Source organism: Moschus berezovskii, chromosome 5, assembly GCF_049115385.1.
Source record: "Moschus berezovskii isolate FMDL1 chromosome 5, NW_MosBer_1.0, whole genome shotgun sequence".
Classification (NCBI taxonomy): domain Eukaryota; kingdom Metazoa; phylum Chordata; class Mammalia; order Artiodactyla; family Moschidae; genus Moschus; species Moschus berezovskii.
In genome coordinates, this window is record NC_142464.1 from 27,699,061 (window position 1) to 27,711,572 (window position 12,512).

The window sequence follows — 12,512 nt, forward strand, 5'->3', positions numbered from 1 at the left end:
TGTTCAAGTTTCGGACACTTGAAATTTGGTAAGGAAAGAAGTGTAATCAATTACTGCTGCCATTGGGTAACAGAATTATTTCGTTTTCCCTAATATAAGGTAGCCAACATTACAGGAATAGAATAGCTTTAAAAATAGAAACACTCAAAAGGAAATGCCATCAAATCATCATGCATTTTAAAAGAGCTAAATTACAAATAGATTAAAAAAAAAAAAACTGCTCTTCCTAGCAGTTCAACCCATTTCAAAGTGTTAGCAGCTAGCAGAAAGAGACTAGGGTGTGAACAGTGGCCTCCTCTTATAAAGAGTAGGTTTTCCCAAAGAAGGAAATATAACATTATTATGACTGTCCAATATACATGACTGTTTGAGTCATTTTGTTAATTTTCAATTAAATATAGCTCCTGTTTTCTGTTGCAATGAGTTAACACAATTAAAATTTTCATATTATTTTCATCCTATTTGGAAAATAGTTTATATTAGAATGTGTTTTAGGACCAAAATGGGACCACAAAAAGGGGGTAAGGATAAACTTGAACATGATTTTAAGTTTAGATATAGTGTTATAGGATATAATTTCAAAGATCAGATGCCAGATTTTAATGCTAATTAAAGTGGCTATGACATTCACTGGTCTATTTAATTGACTTATAGCTGGGATACTGACCAGGCCATTTCTGCTCCCTAGAATGCCTTTATGCAAATGAGACCAGGACATGGCTTGGCAAGCAGAGCAACGGGCTGGATTCCAGTCCCTACTTGTCCATTTGGCCAGGAATTGTTGTGTGGTGAACAGCCAGCACAAACGTACTCAGGGGCCCTGGGTTGCAAATTCCAATGTTTAGGCGGACAAGCGTTAGATAATAAGGAGTGCAGAGAATGGGCAGACTAGAGACCCCATTTCTAATCATAGCTCCAGCTACTGTTTACAGGAGGGAAAGTAGACACAGTGTTTTCAGACCTCCCAAGTTTTGAAAGAGGCTGGAAGTCTAATTCAGTTTATTTAACACAATGGACCCAAGCAAAAGGTGTGTGAGGCCCAAATTGGAATTATGGACTAGATGCTTGTGACTCTGATTTAAGTGCATCAGCACAGCTGCTTACTCAGATTCCATGGTTATCCTGATCCTGTTGGACTTGGGAATGTGTGAGCTCTTGGAGGTGATGGTGCAAGTGAGTGATGTGGGACAGAGGCTATTTGTCATCCAAGGTAAGATTCAGGTAGCAGAGGTCATAGATATAGATATGAAGGGCAGGGGAAAAGGTAATACATGTGATATTAACTCTGAAGAAGAAAGGAGTATATAAAATTAAGTACTATATGGGGAGGGGGGAGTTGTGATTTTCAGGTAGTTTGCTTTTTATAGTACTGTCCTACTAAATAGCTCCAACACGTTGCTAACATTAATTAAACCTCACAAACCCTTGAGATACATAATTACTATAATTAAACTGATATTCCAGATCAGTAAAATGAGACTTAGAATGCCCAAGGTCATAGTGAGATTGTGTGGCCCAGTTTGGCAGACAACCTGCATATTCTTATAATGTATTACTTTCCTGGAAAGGACTTTTCTAGCTCTCTCTTTCAATCTCTCTCTCTCTTTCTCCCTGTTTGGGTTAAGAAGATATAATGATAGGATAAATAAACTTGATCACTGAGAAGTTAAACCTGCAAGTTGATCAGGGAAGCTTAAGGACAATATGAAAAAAAAAGTCTAGATGAGTGAACAATTCATAGTTCTAAACATTTATAATTTGCAAATTCCAATTAATTGCATTTGTTTAAAATATTTCCATTTAAATTGCTGGTTTAGCTAAATGCATCAATAAATCAAGACATCAATTCATGTAAAGTTATCTTTAGTTTAGAAAAGACTGTCATTAGTTTGGAAAGAGAATACAACAGACAGACAGAAGGAACTCTTCTTGTTGCTATAACTACAGCATAACAAAGGTCAGCACTGGGGAAAATAAAAAACAATACAAAACAACAAACCTTCCTGGATTGAACATTAATAACTCAGGGATATTATCCTGAATTTTTCCTCCCAACAGAGAAAGATAATAATCCCTTATGTTGAGAATAGTTAATTGAAGATAAACCAAACAATGGAAACCTACATTTTTAAAAACCAAGCATAAAAAAATTGGTTTAGATTTGAAATCTTGAGAGCAATGTCAGAAACTTGTGATTTTGCAAATAGGGTCATTCCGGTTACACTGGAAGTTAAATATCTCAAGTTCAGGAGAAAAAAATAAAAATCACATTTTATTTAAAATGGCAAATCAAAAAACTTCCATTAACATTATTTAATAGAGAATAGTTTACAATAAATTTAATTTCCAACTTGTTTGACAGAGCTAAAAAAGTATGATTTTATAAGCCTCATTTTATGTCTCAAAAAAGTCAATTTTAGAATGAACTTCATTATTAAAATTCTTCGAGTTTTTTGTTTGTTTTGAATAACTGGGAAAGTCCTATCTGTTAATCTGAAGATTCAGAAGCCTGTTTATAAGATGCCTAGTTTCTGCATATGAATTCTGAGTTCTTTGAGCTCAGAACAGTGATTACCTGAGTTACTGGGTTTGAGATTTTTACTGAGAGTAAGAGAGGGACTGAGAGAGGAGATTCTGTCACTGGCTTTCCAGTGTTCTGTCAGATCACACTTGTGTGCAGAGAGAATGGCTGAAAGCACATGGAATGCCGCTGCCGCATTCTGGACTGCTCTCTGGGAAACAAGGCCACTGTGGCAGCGCTCGTTGACGGGGCTATAGGAAGTGTTTTTTGGTCAACTCATAACTGCCAATTTCATCAGGTTCCTAAATTATTGGAAATAATAATCTCTTATCTACTTTAAGAAATACTAATAAATTTTAAGAAAGCATACAGATGGCTCCACGCCTAAGACAAATTTTCCCAGGAGAAAGGTCAGTGAAGGGTGCCTTGATACTGCCAGGCAGAGGAAAGAGAGAACCCCCAAGAAGGAAGTTAGGGCTCAAATTGCAAATTTGTGTTTATATCTTTGAGTGTCTGGAAGCTACGCACTGTGACTTGTTTTTTGTCTTTTTTAAACCAAAATTGAATCACTATTTCCTTTGAAAAAAAATCTGGAATGTTATTGCTTGGGTTTTCTAATATTCCAATGGATAAAACATACCAAATATTTATGGTAAAATACAAGGAAGCTCATATATTACAAAGATCAAGCCAAATTAAGGAGCCTTATGGAAGAAATGTTCTTCTGGAGATTTTAATTTTTAGCCTATTGTTATGTCATCTGTGTGGGTTTTTGCATTTAGGGACAACTCCTATTATCCCGCCATGCAGTATCAACCCCATGGTCTATATAGTCCATGGAATTCTCCAGGCCAGAATCCTGGAGTGGGTAGCTGTTCCTTTCTCCAGGGGATCTTCCGAACCCAGGGATTGAACCCAGGTTTCCCACATTGCGGGCAGATTCTTTACCAGTTGAGCCACCAGGGAAGCCCAATAATTTTATAGAAATGAGAATTTATATAATGAGAAGGAGTGACATGAAAAAAAAAGAAATGGCCTAGACCAAATTAAGTTTTGCACAGAACAATTCTAAAAATTAACGCCCAAGTTAGTGTTTGGTACAGACTGTCCAAATTGTATGTAAAAATAAGTGAATGTGTGTCCTGATTAGCGGAGTTGATTAGAATATGCTGCTAATGAGGCCAAGGTAATGTGTATAACCCTGTGAACCCATTATTTTCATTATCCTCAACAGTCACAGATTTTATCCCTAATAGTGGTCAGCCATTCCATAAATGCATCCTGTTAGTCATTAGGAGGACAGGGCAACAGAGTGTCGATGGCTTAAGACAAATTTATTATTGCTGGAAAACAGCTCAAAGCACATGACCTGTGGTTGGCAGGTTAAGAGTGCCAGCTACAGATATGAAGGTCAACACCATGATGATGATGTATAGATATTTAATTAAAAATGAAAGAAAATAACAAGTGTGCAGAATATTAATTTTAAGGATTAATTTCAAGTTCCACTTTGTTGAGTCACCAAGAAAATCTCAGAAAATTTTAGTTCATTAAGAGATTTAAAAGCACTATTTCATTATCATAGAATAGTTCATTATAAGTAAAATGTCACATATAAATAATAATAACTTCATCTTAGTTTATGGTTTTTTATCAAAGAGTTCTGATGATAATGGTAAGGTGATGGACATTTTCTGGGAGAAGTGGATCTGCTAGAGTAGATAGTTCTTGCCATGTGTAACATGAGATGAAATTCAAACCATGGGACAAATTAAAGAAGGGTTTTGGATGCCAGTTTATTAATTTTGCATTTTTATCCTACAGATCATGGGAGAACATACATATTTTGTATGCTACTTTCTTCAATGTGCTTGGCACAGAATGTTAGAACCTTCTGTGGGCCAGGTGATATATGAGAAGGAACACAAAACTGATTGTGACATCAGACACAATCACTGATGTCAAGGATCTCCATTTCTGGCAAAGAAGACGGGTCAATAAAAATCCAAGGTAGCTATAGTCAGAGAAGAATTAAAGACATTATTCCCTATTATTTTATTGGCATAGTCCTCCTGTGAACGTGGTGGTTATTGTATTATTATTTGCAGTATTAATTACTATGGAAAGAGGCAGTCCTCAGAGACTGTATGAACAGGGATTGGGAAGCTGGGTTCTAAGATGAGTGAGAGAGTTCCACACACTTTACCTAACCTGAACAGTGACTAACAAGGAACACATTATTGGTGGAGGGATTAAGCTTACCTCTTGGTTTGGAAAATACCAGTAGACAAGCTGCTAATGACTAAGATTTATCTCTAAGTCAGTTTATTTTAGATTTATGGTATTTCCTCTGCTTGTGTTACTTCTGTTTCTTTAGTAAATTTTTGTTTGACTATTTTATCCATAGCTTGGCTGTCCTACAGGTATTTAAGAAAACATAGTTTGTTCATAGTTGCCAAACTTTCCCCAAAATCATTAAGACTGCTTTTAGTGGTAATCTCTAAGGATGCTAATCAGTAAAAATGCTCTCAAGGGAGAACTCTCATGGTCGACTGAGGGTTGTGTGGGCCAACTTAACCTCTCTGGTGGGTTATTCTCCTTCCAGTGTTACTCTTCTGGGAAACTGCCAGCTGTCCACCAAAACTGTTTTTCTACTCCACAGAAATAGGGTTGCATCTAGGAAGTGACTGCCCTGCCCATCTTTGCAGCTAGCTGCAGCATGTGACTGGTTCTTGACAATTGTCAGTGAGCCATGGTGCTGTGGGTTACTTCAAGATGAAGTGTTTAAGAAGGGATCATGCCCCATTCTTGCCCTTCTGTTCATTGGATGTAGTTGATTAGTAGTCCGTCAGGGATGGCAAGGTCCTGTGATGGAAGGAAACTAGATCCATGAATCAGTCATAGAGGAGAGCCATCCCCTGATCTGCAATTCCCACCCTGGATTGTGACTTAAACAACAAATATACATCTATGGCTTTTGCACTGACACATTTTGAAGTCTGTCTGTTACAACAGATTACCTTTTTAGAGATTCTGGATTATGATGACAATATTGACCATGATGAAAGTAGCCATGCTTTAAAAATATTTCATAGCACAGCACAAAATTTCTGCAGAGTATAGGACACTTTTTCAGGTGATATGAAAGTTAATTTTTTCCTATGAAGATATCAATGAAACACCCATACTCCTACTGCAGATCACAAAACATACAAAGCGGAGTAAACGTACAAACCACTTCCAGGAAACTGGAAGCTGTAGCAGACATTTTGCATAGAGAAGGACATGAAATTTTAGTACTTTATAGAACTGTGAGTTCCGAAGAAAAGTTAATAGAGGACTGTGTTCTCAACAATTTACCTAAAAACTCTGACACATTATTCTGAAGAATACAACAAAGAATGTGGAGTAATGTGAGAAATGGCAGATATGCAAGTGCTAAAACTAGTGTATATAAAAAATAAAGGTTATAAGAAATCCTAGACCAGAAGAGAAATGTTGTCCTTTATCACATTTGGCTAAAGTCACTCAGTCATGTCTGACTCTTTGAGACCCCATGGACTATACAGTCCATGGAATTCTCCAGGCCAGAATACTGGGGTGGGTAGCCTTTCCCTTCCAGGGGATCTTTCCAACCCAGGGATCAAACCCAGATCCCACATGGCAGGTGGACATTTGGCTAAGGATGTCATCAATTCCCTCAATGCATCCCTGATGGCTCAGCAGTAAAGGATCAGCCTGCAATACAGGAAACACAGGTTTATCCCTGGATCAGGAAGATCCCCTGAAGGAGAGCATGGCAAGCCACTCCAGTTGTCTTGCCTGGAGAATCCCACAGAAAGAGGAGCCTGGTGGACTACAGTCCATGGGGTTGCAAGGAGTCAGGCTTGACTGAAGCGACTGAGCACACACATGCACATTATCGATTCCCTAGTAGGAAGGAAATGGATGTTGTATCAGAGCTAGGAGATGCACTGTTTAAAATATATTCCGTATGTCATATAAATGAGGTGCTTGTGATCATAATTAAAGCTAAGGTTCTAGGATGCAGAGAGGGCTATTGGTTAATTAATTGTTAATAGTGAGGCTAGAGCGGAGGTTATAAGCACAAAGCTTTGGAGATACAGGATTAGGTACCAATTTCAGCCTTGTTGTTGTTCAGTCACCAAGTTGTGTCCAACTCTTTGTGACTGCATGGACATACTAACCTTTTGACCTGAGTTATCTGATATGTACAGTCTTATTATTTCCACTGGAAATAATAATAACTACCTCATAGGGTTATTTCAAGGACAAAGTAAACTGTCTGCAAGTTACTCCCTATAGTGTCTGACACAGATGGGTCATTAATAGTCACTTTTATTAATGATTAAGGCTAAACGTTATGAGTTTTCCCATTATAATCTAGAAAGTAAAATTCTTTGGAATTTAGACCTTATTTTCTCTCATTTGTTTAAAGTTTCATTTTGAAAGAGAGCTTGAGGCATTCTGAAAAGGAAAGCAAGTTTGGCATAAGAAAGCATGATATCTTTATTTGATTTTTTTTATTTTTGATTTTTATAATTCTGTGTTGGTTTCTGCCATTAAACAATGGAATCAGCCATCATTATACATATATCCTCTGCCTCTGGAGCCTCCCTCCCCACCCACATCTCTCCAGGTCATCACAGAGCACCAGACTGAGCTCCGTGTAACATACAGCAACTTCTCACCAGCTGGCCATCTTAAACACGTGACACTGTATGTATGTTGATGCTACTTTCTCCATTCGTCCCACTCTCCCACTGTGTCCAAAAGTCCATTCTTTGTATCTTGTCTCCATTCCTTCCCTGCAAATAGGTTCATCAATACCATTTTTCTAGATTCCATATACATGCAAATATAGGATATTAATGCATATATATGGAATCTTTGATTTTAAAAATCGTTTATTTACAAACTTCAAAACATGGATATTTTAAATATTTTGAAAACATGTCCAAGAATCTATCATCTTTCCAGTATAATAAGTATTCAGTTCATTTCAGTTCAGTCACTCAGTCCTGTCCGACTCTTTGTGACCCCATGAATTGCAGCATGCCAGGCCTCCCTGTCCATCACTAACTCCCAGAATTCACACAACCTCATGTCCATCGAGTAGGTGATGCCATCCAGCCATCTCATCCTTTGTCGTCCCCTTCTCCTTCTGCCCCCAATCCCTCCCAGCATCGGCACTCATTAAAAAATGCCTGCATTTTGCTGATATACTTACCATGATGTTCAGTTAATAAATAAATAAATAAATAAAATGCAAAATTCTCTGCTTTTACAAAGCATCAATAAAATATAAAAATGTCAATGAACTTAAATAGTAATTACTAATAATCATCTAGTTATTTTGTCTATAAATACCAAGTCACTGGTTTGATTGATTTTATAGCCAAATTTATTCTATCTTTTCAAATTACAAAGCATACTTGTTATTGAGTCAGAAAACAAGCTGCCCCTATTTCAATAGTTGTCCACTCTTGGTACAGCACCTTCATTTATATACACCACAGTTGCTAACATATCAATAATCAGTCTTCCAGAGTTGGCAGAATCTTGATATGGTCAAGGTCAGTCTTGAAAATGCAAACACAAAGTGCTTTAAAATATCTTTTCAGCATTTTGTTATTATAAAAGAAACAGCTCATTATCATACTTCTTTCTTTGAAACTATATTATTGTATTCTAGAGTACAATTTTAACAGAGAACTTTATAAGATCAATTTAAATAATCTGAACTTTTTTCTTTCCTACTTTTGTAGCTTATTATTAACCATTTTTTCTTTAAAACTATCCAAAAGATTCATATTTTATATGTTTCATATAAATATGAACATACTTCAATAGCGGGATAGCATGTAGCCAGGAATATCTCACGTGCTTTAAGGCAGCAGTGAAGAAGTTAATTCACAGCTGCATTTATGAGTGAGTTTTATTTTTGACCTGTGGTAAAAAGATTTATCTTTCAATTACTAAACTATTTTTCCCAAGTGTCAAGAAGTCATACTAGTATAAAATAGATTAATGTAGCTATAAAAGTAGTTTTTGTTTAAGTAAAGTTTGGAATTAAAAATAGGGTAAGTTACAAATCAGATTTAATCATTGGAACAGTCAGATGAACAGTAAAAGAACGTGGGGGGATGAGGAGAGAAATAGAGATTGATTTTGAGCTCGGTCAAGCTCACTCATTTTTTTTTTTTTTTAAACATTCTGGCATACTAATATTTAGAAGAGCTGGACAACCAGAACACCGATCCGTTTCCCTTAAAGATTTAAATGATCATGATTTTTAAAGTCTTCTTGGGTACATCAGTAGTATTATTTAAAAGCCATGCGGTAGAGTGTGAAATAAGAGTATTTTTCAAACAAACACGACCTTTTCTGTTTCTTGTACTGCTTTCTCTACCCAACCAGAAAACCCAGACAAGTTTATTTACACACACACACCCGCACATACACACACACACCCCCCACACACACGCAGAGTGAGAGAGAGTGGCGGAAACGCCCTCTTTCCGTCCCTTCCAAACAATTATCTCCGAGAGTAAAAGAAAATAATCAACAGCCCTCTGCGCTGGGCGGCTGAGCCGGAGAGCCAGGCGCGAGGAGGAAGGGCGAGCAGCAGGCGAGCCGGGAAACGTGGCTCCGCCGGCGGGGAGAGGATTTGTGAAGGGGCGCGCCGGCCCGCGTGCGCCTCTCGCTCCCCGGGCAATTTGCAGCCAATCATCAGGAGGTGCCCGCGTCCGCGCGTCCTCCGCACCGCGGCGCCGCCCGCCCCCGCCCCGCCCCCGCCCCCGCCGCCTCCCTCGCCTTTCTCTCGCGCTCCCCTCCCCCGCGGCCGCGCGCAGGCACACACACAAACAGAGCGAAGGGGGGAGACGGAGCGGGGAGAGACTGAGCGGAGCGAGAGAGAGAGGGGGAGAGAGCAGAGACTCCCCGGCTCCCTCCCTCCCTCGCACACAGCGACTGGAGACGGACGGAGAGCAACGCGCTGGGAGAGGAGAGACCACCGAGAACAGCCCCGCGCTCTCACACATACACTCACACTCGGCTCTTTCCTCCCCCCCCCCCCGCCACCTCCTCCTCCTTCCACCCCCACCACTAACACCATCTCCTCCTCCTTCTCTCTGCAACAAGAAAAAAAAAAAGCCATTTACAGGTATATATTTTTTTTGATCCGCATATTTATTTATCCCCCCCTCCCCAACAGTTTGTTTACAAGTATTAAAGTTGTAATTGGGAGCTGCCAAGACACATCTGGATTTGTGTTTCTTTGTGTTAGGGGGTGATGTGCAACTAATTAAAGGCAGACTGGCAGCGTCTGCAAATTCTAAGGCTCCCCAAATAAAAAGAGACTGGTAAGTGATTGTTCTTTCTCTTTCTCTGGCTTTTTGCTCTTAAATGTTTGCTGTCCGTTGGGATTGTAAAAGTAGATTATTAATACTGGACTCCAGCGATGAAAGGCGTCGCTGTATTAATTTATTAATTAATCTGCACCCGCCCCTCCTCCTGAATGTTAAATATGACCTTTGATCTCTGTGTCTCTGGTAGACCAGACATACAATATTAGGCATGTACAGTCACATTGTTTAAAGGCAAAACAGGATCATGAAGTATGATGTCTAATTTAGCTTTGGAATAGGACTGTAGTTATTTGTGTGTGTTTTATTTTGTTTTTTAAAGAAAATCCAAACAATAGCTGTGGTTTAGGTACCTTTTTCATGCTCCAGAGATGCATTGATTAAACAATAATGACCTGGATACTGGGCACAATCATTTTCTACAGTTTCTGGTGGCATTAAACCTTGAGGGAGGAAGGGGGAGGTGATGGTAATAAGGAAAGCTTCTGTTTGGAGACACCACTCTAATACTCCGAAAAAGGGACATTAAATTATTTCTTTATTTGGAACAAGGTCAAAAGACTAAAATGTTGAAATTTTTCCCTCCACTCAATGCGCTGGTAGCTAATGCATGGTTGGCATAACTAGTTCTTACTGAGTAGCAGTTATTATGGTCTTGCAGTTACAATGTGATTCGCAGAAACTGAAGCTATATGCATATTCTTGCTGTGTCTTCCCCCATCGCCTTCCCAGCATCAAGAATATTTAGCCAGGAGCATTTTGGGGGCACCCTTTGTATTGCCTTCAGACCTCTGAAGGGAGCAGTTTTCCCTAATGCGAAACCACAGAGGTGGTTCCTGAGTGATTAGGGACTTGCTGTGATTGAAAGATGCCTGCTAGCTTCTAATCCAGCCTGGGGTGAGGTTCCTTATCTTGATTTACTTTGCCTAATAGGGATTTGTTTACATAAACCTCTCTTTTTTATAGGGCGCCTTCTCATCAGGACTTGAAGTTTTTGCACTTGGAGTTTGGGCATAAATGGCTCATTAATCTAATTATAAGCATAATTGCTATAATTGATATCCATTTTGAGCAGAATATTTGAGACTGAGACTGCTGGGCCCCCATTTGAAATTCCCTGAACTCCACATTCTAGACCAGTATGTGGCTTTCAGAAGATGTCACAAAAAGATATCTGTCTCCCCCCAAAAAAATCTGGAAACAAAGAAACTGGTTTTTTAGGTTAATATACACTTTATATTTTTGCTTTACTTCTTAAAAGGCTCTGATGCACCTCTCCCCCTGTAATAAACAACTAAAATACCTCTGCCTAAGCATAATAATGCCCTGTAAGCAAAGAGATGAATGCAAATACCCAGTTAATATTTAAACTTTCCTCTTAAACAGAGCTAAAGAAAAAAAATCATCTTATGACTATTTCTTCATGGAACACCTTAAATGATGTCCCCATAGTTTTACTCAATGTAAAAATCAGTGACTGGAGAAAGCCTTAAAGTCCATGCTTTCCTCTTGTCTTGGGAAGAGGCTGGAATCTCCATTAGGAATTACTGGGAATATTCTTAAAGTGACTACAGGCACTTGGTTTAAAACCTATGACACGATTTGCATTATTAAAATTTTTTTAAAATCTAGTCAATCTTTCTTTTCTTTCTTTCTTTTAAACAAGTAGAACACCACCCTCGTACCCCCTCCAAGCCCCACCACCAAATGGCTTGTACAATTGAGACCTGTCCTTGGTCCATTGAATTAAGACCCTAACAGAGCCAGCTGTGCTGGGATTCAAACTAATGACCGCAGACACAGAAGGACACTGTGGCAGCTGGTAGTTCTTTTTTCCCTGCCTCTTTAGTTCAGATTGTATGTGGGCAGTCTCTTAGCTCTCAGTTGTATTGTGTTTGCTTACAGTTTATACTCGGATGTATTGTAGACTTTCTCAGTACTTCATTTGCTAATTTCCTGTTCATTTTCCTCATAGGGCCATAGCTGTTTTCTACTTTAGAGCATTTGCATGCCCAGGCAGCACTTGTTCACACATTTCATAGTGTTTAAATGCCCTCTGCTTATAGGTAGTATCGCCCTCCCACCCCTGATTTGCATGTCTTTAGCACTCCAATTGCCCTTTTCCCTCGGCATTTGTCACCCCCGTCTTTCCTCTACCCTGGGTATCCTGGCTATTAATACATTTTCTCAGGAGGGTTATAAGAATAGGGGGGAGGAGCTGTGGTGTGCTCTGGGGAGGGAGGGATCGGGGTTGGGAGCGTGGGGGAAGGATGGGAATGGCGGGGGTGGGGGGGGTGTCACGTCTTGATGATTGTTATGCAAACGACCTGACGAGGAATGTGGGAGTTTTCTGTGTCTGCGGTGGGGTAGCGAGGGAGGCTGTTTATTTTTTCATCTTTTTCCTCGTGCAGCTCGTTGGAATGACTTTCTTTATTTTAGTTGTAACAGTTGGAGGATAATGCAAAGGAAGACGCTGCCTGGGAATTCACCGTCTGTGGAAATGCGCCCCAGAGAGGAATAAAGCAGTCCTCACCTTGCTCTCCCCACCCGGACCCACTTTCCCCTCCCGCCTCGGCCCCCACCCCAACATCACCATCACCCCC

The 12,512-nt window shown here is 39.4% G+C and overlaps 1 protein-coding gene across 1 annotated transcript; it reads left to right on the plus strand.

The window, feature by feature from the left end:
* Positions 1 to 1,113: 1,113 nt before the first annotated feature.
* Positions 1,114 to 12,485, plus strand: LOC129561710 (uncharacterized). The gene is made up of 4 exons (XM_088836119.1): positions 1,114 to 1,210; positions 9,114 to 9,707; positions 9,831 to 9,906; positions 12,349 to 12,485. The coding sequence occupies exons 1-4, from the start codon at positions 1,114 to 1,116 to the stop codon at positions 12,428 to 12,430; spliced, it is 849 nt and encodes a 282-aa protein (XP_088692245.1). The 3' UTR covers positions 12,431 to 12,485.
* The last annotated feature ends 27 nt before the right edge of the window (positions 12,486 to 12,512 follow it).

Bases quoted from the DNA above. Each gene is read 5' to 3' on its own strand.
- LOC129561710 (XM_088836119.1), top strand. From the start codon at position 1,114: ATGGTTATCCTGATCCTGTTGGACTTGGGAATGTGTGAGCTCTTGGAG. The intron at 1,211-9,113 runs GTAAGATTCAGG...AATAATCAACAG, and splicing joins GAGGCTATTTGTCATCCAAG to CCCTCTGCGCTGGGCGGCTG. The intron at 9,708-9,830 runs GTATATATTTTT...TCTTTGTGTTAG, and splicing joins AAAAAAAAAGCCATTTACAG to GGGGTGATGTGCAACTAATT.